This window comes from Drosophila teissieri, chromosome 2R (assembly GCF_016746235.2).
Source record: "Drosophila teissieri strain GT53w chromosome 2R, Prin_Dtei_1.1, whole genome shotgun sequence".
Taxonomy (NCBI): Eukaryota; Metazoa; Arthropoda; class Insecta; order Diptera; family Drosophilidae; genus Drosophila; species Drosophila teissieri.
The window spans coordinates 6,536,568-6,558,853 of record NC_053030.1 but is presented as its reverse complement, the minus strand read 5'-3'; the positions used below and the strand labels follow the sequence as shown (position 1 = coordinate 6,558,853).

Below are 22,286 nucleotides of genomic sequence, written 5' to 3'. Positions count from 1 at the left end.
TACGGATTCTTCACTTAATAAATAAAAAATAAAAAAAATGTTGAAGATGACAAGTTGCGGATCGCCACCATACAGCAGGAGTATAAAATTCAGGCCGAATAGTGAGTTTGCAGAGCACACTGATAACTTAGTTGGAGTAAAACTAAACATATTTAAATTCTTATGTTTTAGCAAAAGTTGAGTGGCACATATGTGATACCCAGTTATGCTAACTCTAAGTCTTCCGGTGAGTAGAATCGGAAATAGAGCAAACGAATTTAACTCTACAAGTCCCCGTCTCCTTTAGACCATAATATTCCAGCAGGATGTGATTTATCCCCATGTGTGCCCGTGTGAAGTACCTGGAAGTCATTTTCTCCGATCCCTTCGAGGCATTGAAGTAGAAGTAGATAAACTGAAGAACAGCGAGGCTGCGGAGCTGCTGGTGACCAACCAGGAGGAGGAGTATGTTGCCGGCAAGGAGCACATATTCGACACCCCGCCCACCGAAGATCCGCACTACATAGTATTCGTGCAGCTGCAGCTGTTCAAGAGATAATCAAATCACTGAAGAGCGCCAATTTCGCAATTCTCGCGAAAAAAATGAGAACAAAATTGCGCGCTCTGTTTATCTCTCTTTCTGGCGTCGACAGCGCAAAATAGTGGGACCAGCGGGTGTGTGGCCCGGCTAAGTGCGGTCACAGTATCGCTGCGGATAGTGGTGAAACTGGAAAATGTTCGCATTTCAAAATACTGGTAATTCCATGCTCCAAACCCAAACGCATCCATAGAAATCAGGATGGTGGCGCCGCACTTGCTTAGAAATGAGGATGGCAACGCCACCATCCCTTCGAAATCAATATGGCAGAGCCGCACTTGCATAGAAATTGCGAGATTAGGCGAAATACTGAAAAAGTCTTTTCAATTATAACGATATATTTTCAGCCTTGTTCCTGAAACTTTAAGCCGTTAAAAGTTATATTTCCTTCGATGCGCAATGAATATTTTCAATGAAAGTTCGTCTCAAAATTTCACTTAATACTGTTGTAACAAAATTTCAGCGCATAAAATATTTAAAACTACGACTGCCGACTAAAGAAACGTATTACTACAGTCAAATCCACAGTCTGAAATTACGAAAGCAATATACCAAAAACCTATCCCAAGTTAAGAGCTTATTACCCTCAAAACTACAATTTCTACGTGACAAAGGAATATTGTTATTACACAATTACACTTAATAAATCTGTTGTCTAGTATTTGCCGCCCATGAATCAGCAAACTTTTTTCCATTTTCGCAGCCAGGTCTTACAAGCACGCTCTACTGGAGACTCAGGATAGACGAACGCGTAAATACTCTTTAATGTATTGAAAAACCTCATTCGCCCGTTGATTAAAGTAGAGAAATGGTGTTATTATTTACAAATTTAGAATTCACGAAGGAAGATAATAGCTTATATAATATAGTTTTAAAAAGTTCACACCTACGATTACCTTCATACGTTTTAGGTTGAAGTGAGGCTAGAAGCGAGATACCTTAACAAGGGTGTAGTTCGCTGAGATCTTATCAACAAGCAAACAAAAACAAGTTAGCCGGTGACCATACAAGTTCCCTTTGCAAAGGTTCGGCATGGCAACTGTGGGTCAGCTGACGAGAATCGCGGATGTGGAGGATCTCAGGGATCTGCAGAATCTGTATCTGAAGGATTGGCCCAGCCACTGCGTCGCCTTCTTCTGGCTGGACAACTACTTGCGATGGCTCCATCAGAAGCCGACCCTGAAGCACCTCGAGTTCTACACCTTGGATAATGACTTCCGCAGCGATGGACTGTTCATACTGGTCGTATGTGTCTGGCGAACTCAGAAGTAATCCCATTGATGTCTTCCCATCGTAGCACCGCTATCAGCTGTTCTTCAGTAACTTGAGCAGACAAAGGTCGGGCTTGGAAGCTGCGCTGAGACACTTGGACTGGTCGGGAGGTTTCAAAGTCAGTGCTATCCACGAAAGCCACCACAAGATCTACAAGCAGCTGGCACTGGACCTCGGGCTCCACATGGATCGGGAAATGAACACCATAATGTATATGCTGACCCGTGAGGAGGCAGTGAGATTGCAGGTCCAGTGCCCGGAGGGCTATTATCTGGGCCAAGTGCGGCTGGAACACGCAGATCTGATCAACGATCTCTGGTCAGCTCGTCATCCTGGCTCCCTGGAGCTCATTCAGATGCTTATAGCACACAATACCAACGTGGGATTGTATGAGAAGGAGTCGGGCTCATTGTGTGCTTGGTGCTTGAGGTGGAAAAACGAACTAACTTTGGAATTGTGTGCTAAATTGGTTTCTTTAACCCTGCATTACAGGCTGCAAAGTGGATTCCTCGGAGCTTTAGAAGTGCTCCCAGCTCACCAGCGTCGTGGCCTGGGACTAGTAGTGGCCGCCGCCATTTCCAAAGCCATTGCAGCCGATCTTCAGCAGGACATCACGGCCCTGGTCAACATGAACAACAGAGCTGCGTGTCGAGTGTTCGAGAAACTCGACTTCAGGTTGGTCCAGGGCGAGCACTACTACTGGAGCATGATCAGGCCAGCAGAAGGAGGCCAGATTTCGTGGCCCTGCGGGGAGTAGAGCCAGACACAAACAGGAGAGGAGAACCAGTTACTTACCAATAAATTGTTTTTAATATTTGACTGCTCTGAACTTTATACATACTTCTGAGTTGTGAGCGTTGCAAAGGTGCATCAATCGTTCTTAGGGAGTAAGAGAACTCTTGATAGAGAAATTATTCTTCACACAAAGTACAGATGAAGCTTGACAAGCTGCACTGCATCACGCACTTTCGTTGGGTTATTTGATCGGAAAGGCTGTTTCGCTTGGGGAGCCGTGCAGTCAGCTGAGAACTTGTTTGTCGCCAGCTAATTGTTTTCGCATTTCCCATTCCTGACTCGATTGCCACAGTTACATGGCAAATGATTCTGATCACACTCGAGCCAAAAGGCTTCCAGATATCTTGATCCGGCAGGGATTGGCCCAGACAGCAAACAGAGATACTGAAAGGTCTACAGCGGCTAATATGGAAAACTATCTAGATCTATATAGTGCATTGCTATCTCAGTGTATAAATTGAGTCACTGTCTAGTTGCCGGGGATCAGTTTCCGAAATGGATCGTCTGCAGCAGGTCGGCATTCAGCAGTTGGGGGACCTGAAGCGGGTTTTCACCCGGGAATGGCCCAAATACTGCAAGGAGTACTACTGCCTGGACACATTTCTGGAGCTCCACAAGAAGGACGATCAACCGAAGGAAGTGCAAGTGTATGCCCTTCCCAATCTGGAACTCGGATTATTCGTGATTGTGGTATGAATGCGACAGATTGTTCTTAAACCTGTGCGGACTTTTTATATCTCTCGTTTTGTGCGGATCATTTAGGATCACTATCAGATATTCCTTGGCTTCCTGGAGGCTGAGAAGTCGGAACGCCTTCTCAAGGAGTCCTTACTGAAATTCAACCTCTATGGAGGCGAGCAATTCGCCTCAATGCCGAAAAGGTACTTCAATGTTGCCAACGACATTATCCAAGCAAAGAATCTGAAATTGGACCTGGACAGTAGAACCCTTTCCCTGGTCTTAAGCAAGGAGGAAGCCCTGCTCTTCCAAGTCGAGTAAGTTCAGAAAGATACATCCTTACATACGAGTAACACGTATTTACACTTTCCCAGACCTCCGGCTGGGTTCACCCTTAAGCCTGTAGATGTAGAGGATGCTCCAGAGATAAACGATCAGTGGGAATGGGGTGAGGCGGACTCCCTTTCCCTGGTCCACCGCCAAATTCTGTGTGACACCAGTGTGGGCTTGTACACGAAGGACACCAAGGAGCTCGTGGCCTGGTGCATTAGGTAAAACTTCGGCACTAATTAATTAAATGAATTACTCATCACCATCACTTGACAGGGCTTCGGATGGCTTGCTGGCAGTGCTTCAAGTGAAGACGTCCTACAAGCGCCGAGGCTTCGGACAGCTGATTGTGAAGGAGTTTTCCAGACAGGAGGCTCTGCTGGGTCGCGATACAATCACCGAAGTGGTTCCCGAGAACAAGGCATCCTTGGGCCTGTTCACCAAACTGGGCTTCAAAGTCATCGACCAGTGTCACTGGCTGATCACGGAGTCCCCAAAGGGGGATCGATAAGATTAAGGGCTTGTTTGCCTGTAAATGTAAATGTCGATTTTTTGTAGATTTAAATCATTAACGATAATAAGCTTTCGCAGCTGGCAAACAACGGGCTAGTCATAAAAAAACCGCCTAAGAGAATCTAACGAGGTTAAGAGATCTAATTAAAGAGAAATAAACCAGCTGCTTGATTTAGTTTTAGTCACCAAACAGCCACCAAACGAGCCATTTAAACTCTGTTGCTTGGAGGGGAAGATTGTTCCACTTGACCAGAATGGACACTCGATTAGAAGTTATTGGATTGGAAGATATCCAGCAGTTCCAACAGCTCTACAAGCAGAACTGGCCGAAGTACTGCCAGGAATACTACTGCCTTGATAACTTCGTGTCATTCCTGCAGAAACAACCCCACATGCGGAATATTGAGATGTACACATTGGATACAAAACAAGCCAGAGACGAAGGTCTTTTTGTTATAGTGGTGAGTACTACATACATGTTCAGATTGTTTTTTACGCGGGTAAAACGTTTACTAAGAGAGGCGACCCTCTCTTAGGATCGCTATCAACTATTTGTAGGTTGCCTGAACAACTCAATCGGCCTTGTTAGATCAGCTTTGGATTTATTGGACTGGTCGACGGGTCTGAAATGCAGTTCCATACCCTCCAGACATATTGATGCCCTGGATGGTCTGGTAGAGTCTAAGAGCTTGGACCTGGTATTCAGGGACTACACGAACTTGTATTTTATGAAAGCTGAGGACGCCCTCAAGCTGAAAGTTGAGTAAGAAACAATAATCTGCTTAACAGAATGCGTTATGATTATGATGATGATCTTCATCTCCATCGTAGACCCCCAGTGGGATTTGTTCTAAAGTCCCTGAGCGTGGCAGACGCTCCTTTGGTCAACGAAGAGTGGCCCAATCATCACGTGGGATCTTTGTTCTTCATAGAAAGACAGATTCGCTTGTGCGTCAGTGTTGGATTGTACCAGGCAGACACCCAAGAACTAGTTGCCTGGTGCATCAGGTGAGGCAAATATATTTCTGTAAACCACCATTATCTGATGTAAAAATCTGTAGGTTGCAAGGCGGCTACTTGGGCGCCCTGCAGGTGAAGGCTTCACACAAGCGTCGGGGATTCGGCAGTGTCGTGACGAGGGAAATCGCATACCGGCTAGCCGCCCAGGGTCACGATGTAATGGCCCTCGTGGGCCCCTCGAATAAGCCCTCATCCGAGATGTTCAGCAAACTTGGCTTCCAGGTAATCGACCAGTGCCTTTGGCTAAGGACCGAACCCATCAAGGGCGAGTTCACCTGGCCCGAGGGCGAGTAGTTGGTGTTTAAATGTCTGTATTAAAATATTACGACTTTCGGTTGTATATGAATACAAGTTTGGTATAAAAATATGCCGAGGCATTTCGCTATGCTTATTCTAAAACTCTAATCGGCTGAGCAATCCCTGGCAGCGATCCTCTAATTGAAGGGGACTACACTGGATAGTCGGATCCTCTGTCAGAATCCGCGTGATCTTCCTCAAGCACTCGAGATCGTATTGCACGTGATAATCATTCATTATGTAGCTATCGAACAGTAAAAACTTGGTGGCTACGGTTGCTTCTGCCAATCGGCGAGCGGCTATAAACTCCAGGAGTTCTATAAAATCGAGGTAGTTGATACCAAAGCTGGCCCTCAGCATTGTCTGGCAGTGGGCCTCAAAGTTATCCATTTGCTGGCAGTCGGAGATCTCATTGCAAACGGCCTTCAGGTTGTTCCTAAGGTTCTGCCAGACCAAGGATATATTGCAGGCATTGAACCAGTTGTGATTGACGGATATGGTGTCCGTGAGGTTCCACACCTGATGAAACCATCCACTGGGCACGAACACAGCTTCATTGGCGCGCTGATTAATGGTGTAATATCGGACGTGGTGCTCATCCAGCATTTTCTCGTCTATGCTGAAGGGCAGATTTCCCAAGCGATCGTTCAGTTTGAGTTCTTCTCCCGGCGGCATTATCAGCCACTTCTTAAGGCCCACTATATTGGTGGACCAACTGAAGGAGCCAAACACATCCGCATGGTAGGAGGTCCTGGAATGGAACGTGATTTAGTATGAGAAAGCCAGGAAAGATGTCAAAGCAGACCATGAGTTCTTGGGCCCCATATAGACGAATCGGTAGTCGTCCTTCCCCTGCTGAATCAGTTGTTCGTTTAGCCAGTCGGAGGAGAAGTATTTAGGCACCTTGTAGAAGTTATAGCCCGGCATTTGGGCGGCCAGATGCCAGTCCTTGAGGTAGAGATTGTCCCTGCTCGCGGGAACCACATTACTATTCACTTCCGCCGGCCGATTGGATGATTGATTTTCGATGCCACTCCGCCATTTCGCCAGGTAGTCGTGGAAGTTGAGCTCCAGCTTGGTGTGACTGTTGAAGTACGACGAATTGCAGTCGGCAACTGGAACCGGGCAATCGCTGATCTTGCTCTTGAGGTAGTCAAAGTTGATGGAAGATGCACTCGCATTGGAGTTGAGATCCCGCGACTCCTGGTCCTGGTCCTGGACTCCCGCCACAGTCCAGTTCTGGCACTCCCAGTCGTTGGAGACGTCCGCTATGACGACCGGGATATTCTTGTGCATGAAGCGCCAGAAAAAATCGTTATAGTCTAGTCCAGAACAGCGCTCGATTTGCTCGGGCAGCTGGGCGCCACTTTCCCCGATTTCCTCGGGCTGCAACTGGAGCAGGACATCCCCATCCCGCTCCTCGGACGCCATTCGATCTGGCAGTGGCTCTCTGAGGCGCTCAAATCCTCAATCATGCACTGGCTGTTCCTTCTTGAGTTCCTTGTAAAAAATTCCAAAACGATATTTTGTTGCGACTTTTGTGTGTGACCATCGCCACCAAATAACATATGGCTTGGGTATTATATCAATGTGACCGTTCACAGGTCTCTTCTTAGGCGATAGTTATAGTATTTATGAAATAATGTTTCATCTCACGAATAACGTTTATTAATTTAAAAAAGAATTCGCAAAGGAAAATTCCTAAATAGTAAAGCTTAATCACCCTAATAAGTTAACGTCTAAATAAGACAACGAATATACTATATACGAATACCAAATAGGAATCTTTAGCGAATACCAAGAATCAAATTAAATACCAACGCTGTTGGCCGCGAAAATTCAAAATACGGCATTGTTAGTTAACATCTCCAGTTCCAGCAATAAAACGAGAGTTTTCTTTAATTTGTTTTATATTTACTGCAGTTGGTTTGCCTTTAGAGTTTTATTCGCTAATCATTTTACCATTTTCAAGTTTTTAACTACAATTTGGTTTTACATATGCGTGTCGGAGATTGAGTGTTTGTCTCTGTTTAATTTCAAACTGAGGAGGAGATCAAATAAGTGTAAAGACATTTGGAGAATCGAGTTGTAGTGTATATATGCATGTCTTTCTATGCTAGTTCGGGTTTATTCCTAGGTCTAAGCATATTCGTATATGTATAAACTTTACAGATATTTATTTTCGGCCTTCCAGGCCAGACTTATAGCTATGTGATTACCAACAAATCTGCTCATCAGACCAGTACACCAGTACACCAGTACAATAATACGCTTGAATCGCTCGCTAGAAAACCATAATGACCATACAAATTAGCGTATAGGTAAAAATGCTATATACACATACAAAGTCGTACAAAACGTAACAGTAGATTCTCATGCTAATAATCTTTATAAAGGTGTTTACAATTTATTATTCGGTTTCGGTTTAGAAAATGTACAATTATTGATTTTGTCTTGGATTTGTTTTTTTCGGTTTTTCGCTTTTTGCTTGCAATATGTTGTATGTTAAGTATGTATATTTTGTTTACTTAGGCTACTTTTTCGCATTTTTCTATATTTTCAACTTGTGTTTTCTTTTTGTTCAGAAGGTACAGAGAGACTGACTGAGAGATCTATGTATCTGTGTGGTAGGTGAAAACGAATGTAGTATGTATGTATGTACTATATGTTGGAAAACTTCTATATCATTATAAATTGTTCCTATACGTATTCTCCTCGGAATTTATGTACAATGATCGTGCAGCAGGCAGTGCCACGTCTACACTTTGCTTACGAACTAATTTAGTATTTATTACGCTATTATTCTTTCAGTTTTGACGCTCAAAACTGCTTAAAAATTTAACTAAACATTTCATTTACGTCCGCCCCGCTGGAACTAAGGTATTCAATTATTTTACTCATTATTTATAAGTGTATGCTTTCCCACTCATAAGTATTCGCATTGGATCAAATGCTAAATGAAATACTTTCGCTAATTAAATATCTTAGTTTAATACATGCTTGATATGTAGTTTTCATGTAAATTAGCGGAATAATTGAAGTTTCACAGGAAAGAAGTGAAGTGTTTGTTGGTCCAGTTGGAGATGAGCTAACAAAGTCTGGTTTCTATATGGATTCGAGGTAGAAAATAACTTAGATTTACATAAATTTTGTGTGGGCCTCTGGTGCAATTTATAAGTAGGTGTGTTTTTCCTTGGCAGTCTGTAGATTGTCTCAAAATGAAAAGAAATTCGATTCGATTCGATTCGATTACCAGGGCGAAAGGGGAAGTTATTTCCGTAGCCAAATAATCAGGCATTTACATGTTAATGTATCTTAAAAATATATATTTAAACCTTATGCGAATCGTAAGTATTCATATCGTTAGTTAAATTTATATTTTTTAAGTTTGCTACATAGGTTTATTTACTATACATCTGACGCAGGAGTTCCATCGCTTTTCCCTACGATTTCGGGGACTTCCCCGGCATTTCTGGTACAACCTCATTGTTCTTGGGTCCGGTGCCCAATTAGCTGGACGTACAGTTGTAGGGGTCGTCCGTGCGGAAGTTCGGATGATCCTCAAAGGGTTTCACGCCCGCCGCCTTCTTGTCATCCCTCAGCTTCTCCACCTGCTGCATAACTCTGAGGAAGTTGCCGCCAGCCAGCTTGGTGAGCTCGTCAATTGTCCAGCCGCCTCCGAGAAGTTCGGCAAATAGAGTCGGATATGAAGACACATCCTCCAGTCCTTTGGGGGTACTGAAATCAGATTTGGGTATCTCAATACATTAGCTCTTTTCGTCGGAACATGAGTTATAATCTATTGAACTAAGGCTTCACCCCACATATTTTGAAAAATTTCTACGCACAATTAAATTCAATTTTCGTGCACTACATACAAAATAAATTGGGTAAGTTGTCCAGAGGCAAAGCCCACGGACAAACAATTTCTGTGCAGGACACTCTGGGCGTAATGGAGTCGCATTGGTGAAGCAACACAGGAAAACAAATAAATAATGAATGGCACACAAAGGAAAATAAATAATAAATATGCATTTTGCAGGCCGAACACTCAAGTGCTCGGTAATCATATTTTATGAACAGACATTTGTACAAATAAATAAATATTTAGTTTTCTATGCAGGCGTTTAGGCCAAACACGGTTTCAATGACACAAACAGCTAAAATATGGGTCAAAATGCCGGTAAGGATAAGTTATACAGGGTGATGCACAATACTAAGTCCAATTAATTTAAATTTAAAAAAATTATATTTAATTACTTGAGTTATGGACTATGTCACTTCATATAAACACTTTGAAATAAGTAATGAAATTCTTATTATGTGGGTGGTTTACCACATTTGCGACACCCTGCTGAGTCGATATAAAACAATTTAAGGATTTTCAAAAAATTAGCCCAACCGACTGCGGCGAGCAAAACAATTTATGTCCTTTTCTCCCAGATTGGCTTTGCTATTTTCAATTTTTCCATGCGAATGTGGGCAGAATTGTTTTTGAGTGCGTGCGATTGTGCTGCCAAATTAATAGCACTTATTTGTGGCTTTTGATGGCCGAAACTCAAAATTCAATTCCAATATTTCGATCGAATTATCAGCACAAGTAATGACAATTTAATTGAATAAATAAACCTCAGCGAAAAATGGGAAGAGCGATCGGGGACACCCAATGAACCTTTAAAGTGGAAACTCGCCAGAATAGCAGCCATGTGGTTTGACACGAACCGGAAACAAGGCCATATGACATTTGGTAATTTCATAGAATTTTAGATTATTTATTGTGTCATGCTCATGTTTGTTTCGTATGTCGGTGCCCGGCAATTGCCCCATAAATATTCATATACAGCAATTTCAGTTTTCTTGTTTTCATTCGGACCCAAAATACCTCAACAACATTTATGTGGTCGCGTTGCCCCGCAAGACCAAAGCAAATGAAGTTCATTTCGGTGGAAATTGATTTACATTGACATTTTTATGTCGTCCTTGTTGTTATTTTTGCATGGGAATCCTGCTCATATGCTCATTTTTGGCTATGCACTCAAAATATTTAATTCAAAAACCAGGGAGTCCAGGGAGCTGAGACTGGACGAACGAACAGGTAGGTTTATCAAAATGTTGTCCTCAACATTTTGTTTGTTTTCGCATTGTGTCCACGATGCAATGAAATGGAAATCTATGCAAATGCATTCTCCACAGCATCACGGGAATAATTACAACGATAATGAAGATGAATGAGGTTGATGATGGCGCTGACGCTGAGTTCGGGGAAAAAGGACATTCTGCCACTGGGCGGCTCATTGAGGTAATGAACATTTCGCTCCTGCTAATGGGGACGAGACTTAAATACTTTTTGGACAAATTCTGATTGGCTAGTGATTTAATGACAGCTTTAGGTTGGGAGCTCGTGTAAATATCAGATTCCCGCGAATGGAATTTAGCTGGATTTTTAGGTGTTTAAACATTTTGTGGTTATACTCGTTGATGTCAGAAATAGTTGGTTCATTTATTTAAAATGGGTATTGCTCCTATACTCGTTGCACTGGTTTCCCTGATTTTTAAGGCGCATCCTTCAATACTCTATGTAATTCTATTAGTTTCCTCCAAAGTAATTTCACCAACATATATATTCATTTAACAACTGCCATAAGTTCCAAAGCCAGATGCAATGCCTGATAATCTTTTATTGGTGGCCACCCGGTTGCGCGATAAGAGCTCATTAAATTAACTTAAAAATCTCGTAAACAGATGGCGCAAGTTTTTCGCGAAAAACGCCAGAGAACAAAAGGGAAATGGTGGAAAAGTGGCCGTAATGAGCGGTAAAATAATAACGATCTATCCGCACCCATTGTACTCGGGCAATATGCCAATTTTAAGTCCTCGGCCTTAAATATAATCAATTAATAACTTAAAAAACAGGAGGTAGATTGGCAGGCAAAGGAAGGGAAACCACCTGGAGGAAACCCGACTCTATACATACATATAGTATATATCGACTACGGCAAGGCGAGGCGAGCGGAGAAATGCGAATTTAAGTGAAATAAATGACTTTTACTTACTAATTAATGCCGTCGTAGCCGGCGCCCAGTCCAACGTGATCGATGCCTGCGACTCGCTTAATGTGATTAATATGCGCTGTGTGTGTTGAAAGTGTGTTGGTCAGCGGAAGGATATCCGGTGGCAGGGTTGCCATTCGTCGTCGAGTTCATTAAGGCCATTGTTGCAGGTCGGTCGCCATTGTTGTTGTATTTGCCGTCATAAGTCAGCGTTATTAAAATGTTCGCAAATTTGAAATGTGTCCACGTCAACCCGAAGAGCAAAGGCATGAAAGCAGAGTGCAGAAGTAGGCATTAGAGGTTATTAGGTTTTATTGCAGTACAAACACTTGACAATCCTTTTTTTAGTGGGTTCATTGAGAAAATCAAAATATATAGTTTATAGTAATTTAAAAATGCCTACTGTAGTTAATTTACAGTGGATTAATCTACTATAAATCAACATAATCATATCTTTGTGTTTAATCATCATGTCGTATTTCTTTCTGTGTAGCCAAAAATGTGGGTTGAAAAGAAAAAGACATCGAGTCAAGGAAGTGATTACGAGACCCATTTTGATGGCTCGTCAAAAGCAATGCCACAAAAATCAGAATAGGAAGACGATAAAGGGAGTGAACAGCAGAGAGAAGGTAATAATGAACTAACTGAAACAATGGCCTGGCAATCAGGACTCAGCACAACAAAGAGCAACCGCGACCAAGTCACTGGCCTTTATTGATTTCGGATGGGACAGATTTCCCTGGAAGGCATTCACAAGGTATGCGATAAGTTACAATACAACCCATTTCATTGCTTTTTTACTGACACAGCCCTGTCACATTCCGATAAATATATTTAAATATTTACTGAAAAGCATCTAAAAGGTGATTATGATGGCTTGAGATTTTCAAAATAAAGTGGTACTTTGATCATATTTCAAATAGATAAACGGTCTTCTGCTGACGCCTAACCAAATATCATAGAAAATTAAACTTCAAACAATAAAAATATTTGGTTACTTACTAAAGGGTACATACAAACTATAAAAGTATCCTTTGCAAAAGGGTCACTTACCGACTGCATCGTGCACCGTCGAGTTGTCGCTGCAGGAGAGGAACTTCGAGTAGAAGTTGACCATGACCAGGCCCCCGTTCTTGGCCAGCGCCCGCAGGATGTCGTCCTGGACATTGCGGCTCGTGTTGCAGAGCTCGTAGGCGGAGGAGTGCGAGAATATCACAGGTGCCTCGCTCACCTCCAGAGCGTCCCTCATCGTTCCCTTGGAGACGTGGGACAGGTCGACCATCATTCCCAGTCGATTCATTTCGCGGATGATTGTCTGGAAGGCAGAGGGAATCGCGTGAGTGGATTTATCATAGGTGTGCGTTGGTTAGCCACTGATTAGTGGTAAGAAGTTGGTAAGAGGTCGCTCCCTCTATTGTAGTGTACTTAATGGGGGATTTCCTCGAGAGCGAAATACCGAGGGCATAAAACCTAAGTCGCATGTCATAAAACATAAGTAATGACCGACGGGGCAGAGGACATCTGGAAACCGCTTTCATTATGCATGGGCTTTCATTTAACCTTTGAGTGCCAGTTGACCCCTAACCCGCTGCCGCCCTAAGTAAACTGATATTGCTGGCTGGCAGAGTAATTTGTATTTATGCGCGGATTTATGGGGATTCATTGGGCGAATCCGTGGTCGTGTGTGTCTGTGGGCTTACATAATTACTAATCTGATGCAAGCCGCCCCTCCCCCGCACTATTAGCCCCAAGGAGCGGCACAAATTATGTGGGCAAAATTTATTACACTGTTGGCCGTTAAATTAAGGAACTGTAATTAAACATTTCAATGGAGGAACAATTACCCCAAATGAATCCTTATCTCGCCAAAGATTCTCAGATATATCTATTTGGCTTACAGCTTTGATTTTACTGAGAAGAAACCAGCAACCATATTGCGGAATATTTTCAACCATATTAGTTTACCGCGTTTTACTATAAGTTTTTTGGGGTAAGAGAAGGTTGGCCAACAAAGTATGATAAACACTAGGTAAGAGGTATGAAGACAGGCTGAACCGGCATCCAAATGTTCTCGCTAGACGTTTGTTACGGCTAAATGTAAGGAGAAGATTAAAAAGACTCCTCCTATCTCCGATCTATCTTTTAGAACCATGTCGTAATAAATATTCTTAGTATTAGTTGTCAATAAATATTTAAAAATATAAAACATGTATCATTGAATATAATTAAAAATTGTTAGCTTTATGTCTAATACAATAGTATTACTATGTCCTATTCCTTAAACATATAATTGTTTAGGCTGCCTGAAGGTAGCAGTACAATAATTTAATTCTACATGTATCCAAACTTAAAAAAAAAAAAACAAATTCTATAAGATTGCCTAATTTTTGGGAGGGACACGAAATCATTTTACAATATCAGACATTTAAAATTGGTCGTGTAATTTCTTTTCCAGGATTAAAGGATCTGATTTAAGTTAGTTGCCGTAATCACAGCCGTGTAAGTCCCCTTCGAGTGTTATCCTTTATCTGCTGGCCAATTTGCAGTGTATTTTATGTCCGATGCCGGACAGCAGATAATTTTTAATTGCAGTCACATATACGCGACATATCGGCACGCCAATAAATATATATATACACTCACCCACACGGATACAGGAATATATTTATATAACAACCATATAACCATGTCAATTGGAGGCAGCGGCATTTCGGTGCCTCTCAAATTAGCCAACAATTTGTTGTTGTTTGCTGCCTGTTTGTGTGGGTGTGTGGATCTGTGTGTGCGTGTGTGCGTGTTTGCAATTGGGCGGGGTGTGTACCTAATGGGCGTGGCATTAAGGGCGAAGGCGAGCGCACACACACACAAGCTCGCGACGCAACTAATTGCAATTGTGTGCGTACGAGAAATGTGAATTAAATGCTTATTGTCGCTTAATTACGCACACAAAATGGCACACCGAAAAGGGCGGAGGGAGGGGCGTGGCAGGATTCGATTTTGAGTGCTAGTAGGGCATTAAATCTTAATTAGGGGTGCATAGGCACAAATTGGTTTTATGCACTTGTCTGTCTGTGTGGGTGGGTGTAGTAAATTAAAACTGTGAAATTATTTGGTGATTAATTACTTGGCAAGGCAACCGGAAATAAATAATTTGCTAGGCAATATTTACTGATGTATATAAGCACATATTTATTGATATTTATGTGGCTTATTTGCATAAAACCCAGGCACGGGGAATCATTGTGCAGTTATAAAATATACATAATTACAATAAACTCAATTGAAATCTGTTTTTCTCTCCGGTTTATGGCAACGATATTCAAAGCATTCGAATGCTTTCGATGCTGGTCAGTCGCATTTAATTGCATTTTTAATTGGGGTTTTCGGTTTATTTCCGGCAAATAATCAAAGGAAACAAATACAAATTCCAAATTTCCTTGCCAAACTAATTTCTCCCACGGCAAACAGAAGTTTTAATAATTGTGTGAGCAAATACTCGTAAGTATGCGCAATGCCTCGATTCGTGCTTTTACTTTGACACATTTTGGCCTGCGGCCTGTGTGTCCTGGAAGAAGGACATTCGAAGCTCGAACAAAGCCAGGCAGCCAACAATGCTTTGGGTGGACAATGTTTAACAATGACAGGCTGGCATTTTTCTGTCGCTCAATTCCATGGAAACTTTTCACATTTACTCATTAATGTCAGCAGGCTTTCGGTAGTTCTTTTTTATTGGTTATTATTTGTATATGTTTGCCCAACAATACGGAATTCCTGACAGTTTGACACGAGCAGGGAAATCGCTTCGATTGTTATTAATTTTGTATCAATGGCTTTTATGATTTAAATAATTTTGTATAGATTAGCCCGAAGCTTTGCTGGAATTCTTCTTTTTTGGACAGCTGTATTCTGTATTCTGACCCGCCATCAATTAAATTGAAATAGTTCGCATCGGCATGGAATTTGCGCCCGAAAAATATTTAATATGCAATTTGTGAAGTTCGGTTACTAAGGCCAAACACAAAAATTGCATTTCACATTGCATGAAGATTTACCAACTGCAGGGGCAATTAGTTTAAGCCAGCAGAACAACAACCAACAAATCGCGTTTAAATTGAATTTATTTTCAAATTAATTTAAAATTTTCGCTAAATCTGGGAAACAACACAGCAAAGTCTGCACATGCGAGAAGTGCATAAAAACTCTGTTTGAAATAATCGCCCGGAAGAGTAAATAAATAAACTCGACACGGAATAAATCCCAGCAAGTTGTTGGCCCTTTTCACAAGAGCATTAGGGTACAATGCAAAAACTCATTAAAACTTTAAATTGAAATAAAATAAATGCATACCCACATAACTTGTATGAATAAACTGAGCTGCAAGTGTTTGCGCTCGTGCTTTGCATTTTGCAAAGTGAAAATTTGCAAATTTGGCAAGGAGAACTTACGATTTTTTAATAACTTTTGCCCTATTTTAATGGCTTTCATAACTATTAATGGCATATTTTTTATAAAACTATGAGGTTTATCCATTTAGATCTAAACTTTTTGCGGCTGAAGAAAGATATTTTCATTCGAAATTTTTCCAGTATCGAATTGGCCCTGGCGAATTGCACTTTCGTGTATTTTCGCTTTCATCGCCATGATGCAGCTTCTCCTGACCCAGTTATCAATTATCAATTATCGCTTATGCATGGCAAATAGAAGAAAATGCCAATTTGTAATTCCATTAGCCCGGGACCCATAACATTTGATTTATAAGTTTGAGTGCGTAAATGTGTGCAAATGCATTCAGCACCGACGGCATGCCCGGGAAATGGGCTGGAGGCTTGGGGAAAACCGCCATCGTCTTGGGTTACGGGGTTGTTTAAATATTTGAAAATCCATTAAGCATATTGACAATGCCGATGTGTCTGTCTGCGTAAGGATTTACATGGGCATGGTCATGGGTGTGGGCGTGGAAGTGGGCATGGGCATGTTTGTATGAGGGAGTCCGCATCCCGGCTCTTATTTAAATATGGCCGCCTTAGGGTTTTCCTCTTTTCCTTTTCCTTTTCGCATTTTTCTTTCCTCCCCCTGCTTCGACTTGCCCCTTCGCATTGATTTGAGCCCCGCTGAATGGATCATTAGTGCAGCTAATGGCGCAGACAATAAATGGGGCGGCCACGCCTACAGTTTGAATTTGAATATGAATTGAAATTGAAATGGCACCAAGTACACTGCGGAATTCAAACCTAAAACCACTTAAAAAGATGCGAACGTATTGATGTGTGCAAAGGTTTGATTTTTCAGATTTCCAGTTAGCTGTCTGTAATGAAAGGCGGCGTAGTTTCCGACTGAAATTATACTAAGTAATTTTCCGTGTGTATGGAAATAAGGTTGGCAAAAGGACTCCCGTCCGGTGGTTACCACAAACAGACGCCGCTGGCATTTCCGTCCAACCGATTGGAGTCGTCGAACGAAGGAGGCGCCAGGACCAAGACATAAAACGGATTTATTAGGTCATTGCTGGTTGTGGTTGTCAGAGGTCGTGAGAATCGAGGGGAGCAAGGAGGAGGGCTGAAGCTCGGAGGGAGTGGGAAAGTCAAATTCTCGGCAAAGAAGTATGGATTCAAGGCTCATTATTTTGGCTAATAATTTTGAAAAATGCGAAACAACATTCTGCTGACACAAAACTTGTCAGTTGTCAACAATGTCATTAAAGGCATCTCGAAAATTAAATGTTATGCTACACTCGTAGCATAAAATGGTTAATTCCAAGTCGAGTTTCCCCTTCTAATTACAAGAGGGATAGTAAGTATATATCTGCAGCTTCTTCGAACTAAAAACGATTAATTTCCAGCAACTCCCTATAGATCACTCTTTTAATCATTCCATCCCCGCAGGAATATTGCCCATGATTACCAATCAAACGCCAAACTGCAGTGAAGCACACTATTTACTCAAAGCTCAATTGCAGGTCATACAGCTAGGTTTGCTTTGGGATACCAATACCAAGATCCCTACTTATGAGCTGTCCTGGAAGACTGCCTTCCCTTTCCGCACATTTTTCAAGCTTTTCACGAGTCTCAGCACGCCTGAAGGAGCACAAAAATGCTCTCGTCCTTCGTCAGTTGCGTTTTGTTCACATTTCCCGGTCTGGCTGTCTATCTTACTGTCTGAGTCCATAATTGAGGCGCTTACTTGAGGGACGGGGAGTGGGGCAATGGGGCATGGGGCATGGTGGGGAGCAATCAAAGAGCGTGGAAAGTGCTGGGGAAACTGCAACTGGAAAAACAGCCCGGGGCACAAGGTGCACAGGGTGCACATAGCAGATGCTCGAGAAGAGCCGAAGAGGAATCCAGGAATCCGACTGAGATAAGCAGGGAAAATGAGGCACGGGAGATGCGATGGGGCAAAGCAAACACCGAGCTAGTGAAAATATGCGAACAGCGTAATGAAATTGTTGCAATACATTGCTTGGCAACCAAGGTAGAAATTAATTGGATAAATATTTTGGTAATGCCACAAGATCTCGACCCAGCCAGAGAAAGTTAATTACAAGTCCAGCTGAGTTTTTAAATGAGTTTTCCCTTTCAGCCGGAGCTTTAATTTGCATACTTGCTTGTGCTCGAAATATAATTCATAATTGGAACATCTCAGACTTGGTTACTCCACATAAAGCTTGAGTTCTCTGAAAGAAATCAATTTAGTTCGGGGAATAAAAACCCAGCATAAAAGTATTTCTCTGCAGTTGAGTAGCACTTGCAATAAAATATTTATCTTATTATTCGGCCAACTCTGCCCTTAACGGAGCCCTTCATTTTAGCCCTTTTTCCACACATATCCAGCAAGCAGAAAATTCCAAATTTGCAATGCAAATTTGATAAGCATGTTATATCCTCTTCTCTGCGCGGGTAAAAAAGAAAGCTCGTGATGCGCCTGGTTAGCTTTTCCACCTCCCACTTTTCCGACTGTCTGACCTTCTGCGAGCGCTGGCATTAAAAAGTCAAAAGTGGCAGTTCAGACTCTTCGCACAGAACTAAAAAACCAAAAACAGTGTAGTGTCTTTACTCTGTTACGGATATGTCAACATTCGGCTGGCGACATTGCGCATACGACGCGTTGAGCATACGTGCCACGTTATTTAATGCATTTTTCAACTAACATTGACTTCGATTAGCTTGCTAAAAAATTCATTAAAAACTTTTAGCTGCCAAGACAGCGAGCACACATTCAACTAGCAGCTCCAGACTCTGGCAGGCGGGTTGAATATTTTATAAAGTGTCGTTAGTGAATAGCCACCTTTCCCCACCACCCACCCCTGATCCCCGTGCAGAGCACACAATTTGTTGCAAGCGGGCAAAAATCGAGCAAAAAACAACTGGCTAAACGTGCTGCAGCGGAAAAAAATCCAGGAGCTGCAGTTGGCCAAGATTGAGACTGGGAAATGGATGCTCCTGTTGATGGCGACGTCTGAGCCCGCAGGGTTTTCCTGCTGGGAGCGGAATGAGCGGGAGCGGCGGGAGCGGGTGGGAATCTGGGGAAACTAATAGACAGCGACGTGGCTGTTTGGGATCTTGGCCCAAGATGGATGACAAAATGTTTGGCTAGAGCATTTACTTGGGGAGGTCGGGAAACGAGAGTTGAGAGTTGAGAGGTCAGCCGGTTGCAGTTGTCAGGTGCAAACGTGAGTCCGCTCAGAAAATTGCCAATGTGGAAATCAATTTCATCAATTTTCCGTTGCTATTCCCGATAAGGGCGACTATAAAGTCGATTCGTTTTTCCTTTTCTGCTATTTTTGCTAGAGCTCGAAACGGATTAGGAACTTAAACTTTAATGACAGCCAAATGTGATTTATTTGAGCGATTATCGAACTGGAAACGTGACAAAAATAATGTTAAATAAATTGACACGAATATTTAACCATGCAGAAGTAATCGATCTCGATTCGAAAGGGCTTTTGTTATAATTTCATTTGGTTCTGTGTAGTCAAAAATATCGATGAACACTCATAGTAGTCTTGAATACTACAAGTCTAAAAACCAGTAACACTCCAGGACAACCGAATCTTTGGTCATATTTTTTCTTCAGCGAAAGTGTCACACCTTTGCCATCTCCAGGGTACACCTTGTAGCATACTTAATCATCCCGACCCGAAAGAGATTGCCTGCACACCAATCGGGGATTCCCCGTGCAGCTGATTGAAAATGAGGAAATTGCTAAATGGATTTCGGCTGCTCTAGGCCGCCCTTTTTGGGCTCACATCAAAGGGGGTGCACAAATCTGCTCCAGCAGACTGAAATTGTGTCTTAAGCTCGACTCAACATGCATTAGCAACACGCTGCTGGGCCCATCGCAGTGTTAACAACGAGGGGGTCAAAGGGCGTGGGTGCGGGTGCGGGGTGCCAGGTGAGGGGTTAAAGGTTGCTCAGCCCGTCGACGGGCCAAACAAAAGCCGCTTGTGCAGTTGTTGTTACAGTTGAATTCAGGAAGAAGAAAAAAGGTTGGCCCAAGAACGGAAAAAAGACAAAGCCGTTACACATGTGTCAAGGTAATAACGTTGCCTGAGCCACAACCGGGAATTGTCGAGGGGTGGCTCCAGATATGCCACTCACCCGCCTGGCAATTCCCATAGCTCATCTACAAGTGGGCTCAAAATACTAGAGGTTTGCCCTCATACATCCTCCACCATTTTTATTTCATTTATTTTTACCTATGGAATCATATTTTTAAGTGAAAGTAGAGGTGTACAGCATACAAATTTAATTGAACTATTTTAGGCACTTGGAAAATAGTAATAACTTATTTAAATAAACACTTTAACTATTAGCACAATTGTATCACAAAGTGCTAACCATTTTTAAACCTAAGTAGTTGAGAAATTCATTTTACTCCTAAACTCCTAGTATTTCGCTTCTAACTGTGCCATTGCCATCCTTGTCTGTCGACAGGTGTGCACAATTTCCAGTTGAATCTCAGCCAGCTTCGGAATTGCCGGATTGGGCTGGGAGTAGTCTGAAATGGGCATACTGGCTGGCGAGATGGAGGAGGAGATCTAGGCGGAGAGACTCCTAAGCCCTCGCTGCCCATTCCCATTCAGATTCCCATTCCTATTCCCATTCCCATTGCCAACTCCCCGAGTGTCACATTTTAGCCCTTTCATACGTGCCCAGACAATGGTAAAAGGGTCAACACTATTTCGGGAATCCGCACCTCCTGTGGGGCTTCCTTGGCCTCCACTACTGCGATCCTTTTCTCTCAGATTTGAGCGCATGTTATTGGGCGGTGGAAAGCTGTGTAAATAGCATTTAAATCCCAGGTATCCGCACTTCTTTTCTGGTCTTTGACTTGTTGGGAATTTCCGAGTCAGGGAACATGGAGGGTCTGTGATATAAATACGAATTAAAAGGGTGGGCGGTGGGCCCAAGTATTCGAAAATGAAGATTATTTGACAGATTTCGGTGCCACCAGACTTGAGAATATTTACAAATTTACAAATTGTTTCTCCGAACTTGCATCCCAACAATTTCAATAAATCCCCAGAAGGCAGAACGCCCATGCCAGCGAAACTACCCCAAGAAATTTCTCACATTTTGCGATGGATACTGCAGAATATTCCGCATTGAAGTGCTCTCGATTATGCAACAATTTGCATCGGTCACAAAAGATCAAGCATACCTGTGCCGGACAACAATTAAACCGACACAAGGGACATCACATCGTTGGACAGATGCGAGAAACATTTTAAATTGAAAATATTTTTCCATTGACACCACTGCCGACCGCAGAGCCCTGTCTAAAAAATAATTTTAAGCAACGCAAAAAAGGGGCAAGAAATGGCATTCCAGGCAAATTTAAATGCAGAGCCGAATTTCTTTGGGGAGTGAACGTACAGTTTATTGATTGTGCATTTGAATATTTTATTGCATTCAACGTTAAAACCGCAAACTAAGTTGCACATAGTTGCCGAAATTCTTTACCATGTTTTATAGCACTCCCCCCCCATTCATTTTGGATTCCTGAATTTATATAGTGCCAGAATTTTGAAGCAATAATTTGTTGCCTTCTATCTGTTCGAATGTGTGCCTGTTTTAATTAAAATACCCATTCACATAGCTCACTCTTGCAAACTATTTTTGCAGCTTGCTCCACACTTTTTTGTATTCTTAGGTAATCAAATTATGCTGCAAATTCTGCAAATTGCTTTTATTGTCACAAATTCCTTATAAAAAGATAAAACGCGCTGATGGCAATAAGTTAAAAAATAATTCAAAACAATTAAATCCTTTAATGAAATTCTTAAAAGTTTGTTTGCTTCAAATTCTTTATTTAATTTATTTACTTTAATGTATAACCACTTAATCTTTACATTAAAAAGTTGGTACGATTTATGAGTTCCGCGCCATTAGAGCAATCTGTTTCATTGACTTTAAAGCACTGCAGAATAAACGAATTTAATTGTCTATAAATCGCAAAAAATATGACATGTCAGAGTTAAATGTAATTGTAATCTTTACAGATAATTTCATATTTACGCCCACTTAAAGCCGTCAGATACGATTTCATATGATTATATTTAACCTTTTCCCAAAATAAGAGTGCCTAAAAGCCCACAAAAGTGTTTTCCGCTCAGACGGACCTTTAAGGTAGGCGTGGCACTTCCTGCACCGCCCCCTTGCCAACTTGGCAATTAATTAATGCTCATTAGTGGAGGAGCGGAGTCCTGACAGGACGAGAGTCACACACACACACACACATGCACACTCACAGACACA

General features: G+C 42.1%; 6 protein-coding genes across 6 annotated transcripts in view; 4 read left to right on the top strand and 2 right to left on the bottom strand.

The window, feature by feature from the left end:
* Window positions 1-205: 205 nt before the first annotated feature.
* Window positions 206-538, top strand: LOC122614408 (protein crossbronx-like). Its single transcript, XM_043788976.1, has 2 exons — window positions 206-226; window positions 287-538. The coding sequence occupies exons 1-2, from the start codon at window positions 206-208 to the stop codon at window positions 536-538; spliced, it is 273 nt and encodes a 90-aa protein (XP_043644911.1).
* On the top strand, window positions 340-2,668 carry LOC122613508. Its single transcript, XM_043787713.1, has 4 exons — window positions 340-1,328; window positions 1,489-1,822; window positions 1,875-2,278; window positions 2,342-2,668. The coding sequence occupies exons 2-4, from the start codon at window positions 1,610-1,612 to the stop codon at window positions 2,604-2,606; spliced, it is 882 nt and encodes a 293-aa protein (XP_043643648.1). The 5' UTR covers window positions 340-1,328; window positions 1,489-1,609; the 3' UTR covers window positions 2,607-2,668.
* Window positions 2,669-3,120: 452 nt separating this feature from the next.
* LOC122612862 lies at window positions 3,121-4,308 on the top strand. The gene is made up of 4 exons (XM_043786723.1): window positions 3,121-3,334; window positions 3,407-3,639; window positions 3,697-3,873; window positions 3,929-4,308. The coding sequence occupies exons 1-4, from the start codon at window positions 3,140-3,142 to the stop codon at window positions 4,161-4,163; spliced, it is 840 nt and encodes a 279-aa protein (XP_043642658.1). The 5' UTR covers window positions 3,121-3,139; the 3' UTR covers window positions 4,164-4,308.
* Window positions 4,309-4,400: 92 nt separating this feature from the next.
* On the top strand, window positions 4,401-5,514 carry LOC122612861. The gene is made up of 4 exons (XM_043786721.1): window positions 4,401-4,626; window positions 4,702-4,928; window positions 4,997-5,173; window positions 5,227-5,514. The coding sequence occupies exons 1-4, from the start codon at window positions 4,420-4,422 to the stop codon at window positions 5,477-5,479; spliced, it is 864 nt and encodes a 287-aa protein (XP_043642656.1). The 5' UTR covers window positions 4,401-4,419; the 3' UTR covers window positions 5,480-5,514.
* Window positions 5,480-7,027, bottom strand: LOC122612860 (2-oxoglutarate and iron-dependent oxygenase JMJD4 homolog). The gene is made up of 2 exons (XM_043786720.1): window positions 6,288-7,027; window positions 5,480-6,233 (listed from the first exon to the last, which is right to left on the bottom strand). Exons 1-2 carry the CDS (start codon window positions 6,911-6,913, stop codon window positions 5,579-5,581), a joined length of 1,281 nt encoding a protein of 426 aa, XP_043642655.1. The 5' UTR covers window positions 6,914-7,027; the 3' UTR covers window positions 5,480-5,578.
* A 1,964-nt stretch (window positions 7,028-8,991) lies between these two features.
* Window positions 8,992-22,286, bottom strand: part of LOC122613746 — a 50,940-nt gene continuing 37,645 nt past the window's right edge. The window contains exons 9-11 of the mRNA XM_043788082.1: window positions 12,586-12,847; window positions 11,536-11,611; window positions 8,992-9,220 (exon numbers count right to left, since the gene is read on the bottom strand). Coding sequence (XP_043644017.1) covers window positions 8,992-9,220; window positions 11,536-11,611; window positions 12,586-12,847 — 567 coding nt within the window. The remainder of the gene's footprint in view (window positions 9,221-11,535; window positions 11,612-12,585; window positions 12,848-22,286) is intronic.

Coding starts and splice junctions, on each gene's coding strand:
- LOC122614408 (XM_043788976.1), top strand. CDS start 206: ATGCTAACTCTAAGTCTTCCG. Junction 227..286: donor TGCTAACTCTAAGTCTTCCG/GTGAGTAGAATC, acceptor CGTCTCCTTTAG/ACCATAATATTCCAGCAGGA.
- LOC122613508 (XM_043787713.1), top strand. CDS start 1,610: ATGGCAACTGTGGGTCAGCTGACGAGAATCGCGGATGTGGAGGATCTC. Junction 1,823..1,874: donor ATGGACTGTTCATACTGGTC/GTATGTGTCTGG, acceptor TTCCCATCGTAG/CACCGCTATCAGCTGTTCTT. Junction 2,279..2,341: donor TTGTGTGCTTGGTGCTTGAG/GTGGAAAAACGA, acceptor CCTGCATTACAG/GCTGCAAAGTGGATTCCTCG.
- LOC122612862 (XM_043786723.1), top strand. CDS start 3,140: ATGGATCGTCTGCAGCAGGTCGGCATTCAGCAGTTGGGGGACCTGAAG. Junction 3,335..3,406: donor TCGGATTATTCGTGATTGTG/GTATGAATGCGA, acceptor CGGATCATTTAG/GATCACTATCAGATATTCCT. Junction 3,640..3,696: donor GCCCTGCTCTTCCAAGTCGA/GTAAGTTCAGAA, acceptor ACACTTTCCCAG/ACCTCCGGCTGGGTTCACCC.
- LOC122612861 (XM_043786721.1), top strand. CDS start 4,420: ATGGACACTCGATTAGAAGTTATTGGATTGGAAGATATCCAGCAGTTC. Junction 4,929..4,996: donor GCCCTCAAGCTGAAAGTTGA/GTAAGAAACAAT, acceptor TCTCCATCGTAG/ACCCCCAGTGGGATTTGTTC. Junction 5,174..5,226: donor CTAGTTGCCTGGTGCATCAG/GTGAGGCAAATA, acceptor AAAAATCTGTAG/GTTGCAAGGCGGCTACTTGG.
- LOC122612860 (XM_043786720.1), bottom strand. CDS start 6,913: ATGGCGTCCGAGGAGCGGGATGGGGATGTCCTGCTCCAGTTGCAGCCC. Junction 6,234..6,287: donor ATGGGGCCCAAGAACTCATG/GTCTGCTTTGAC, acceptor GTTCCATTCCAG/GACCTCCTACCATGCGGATG.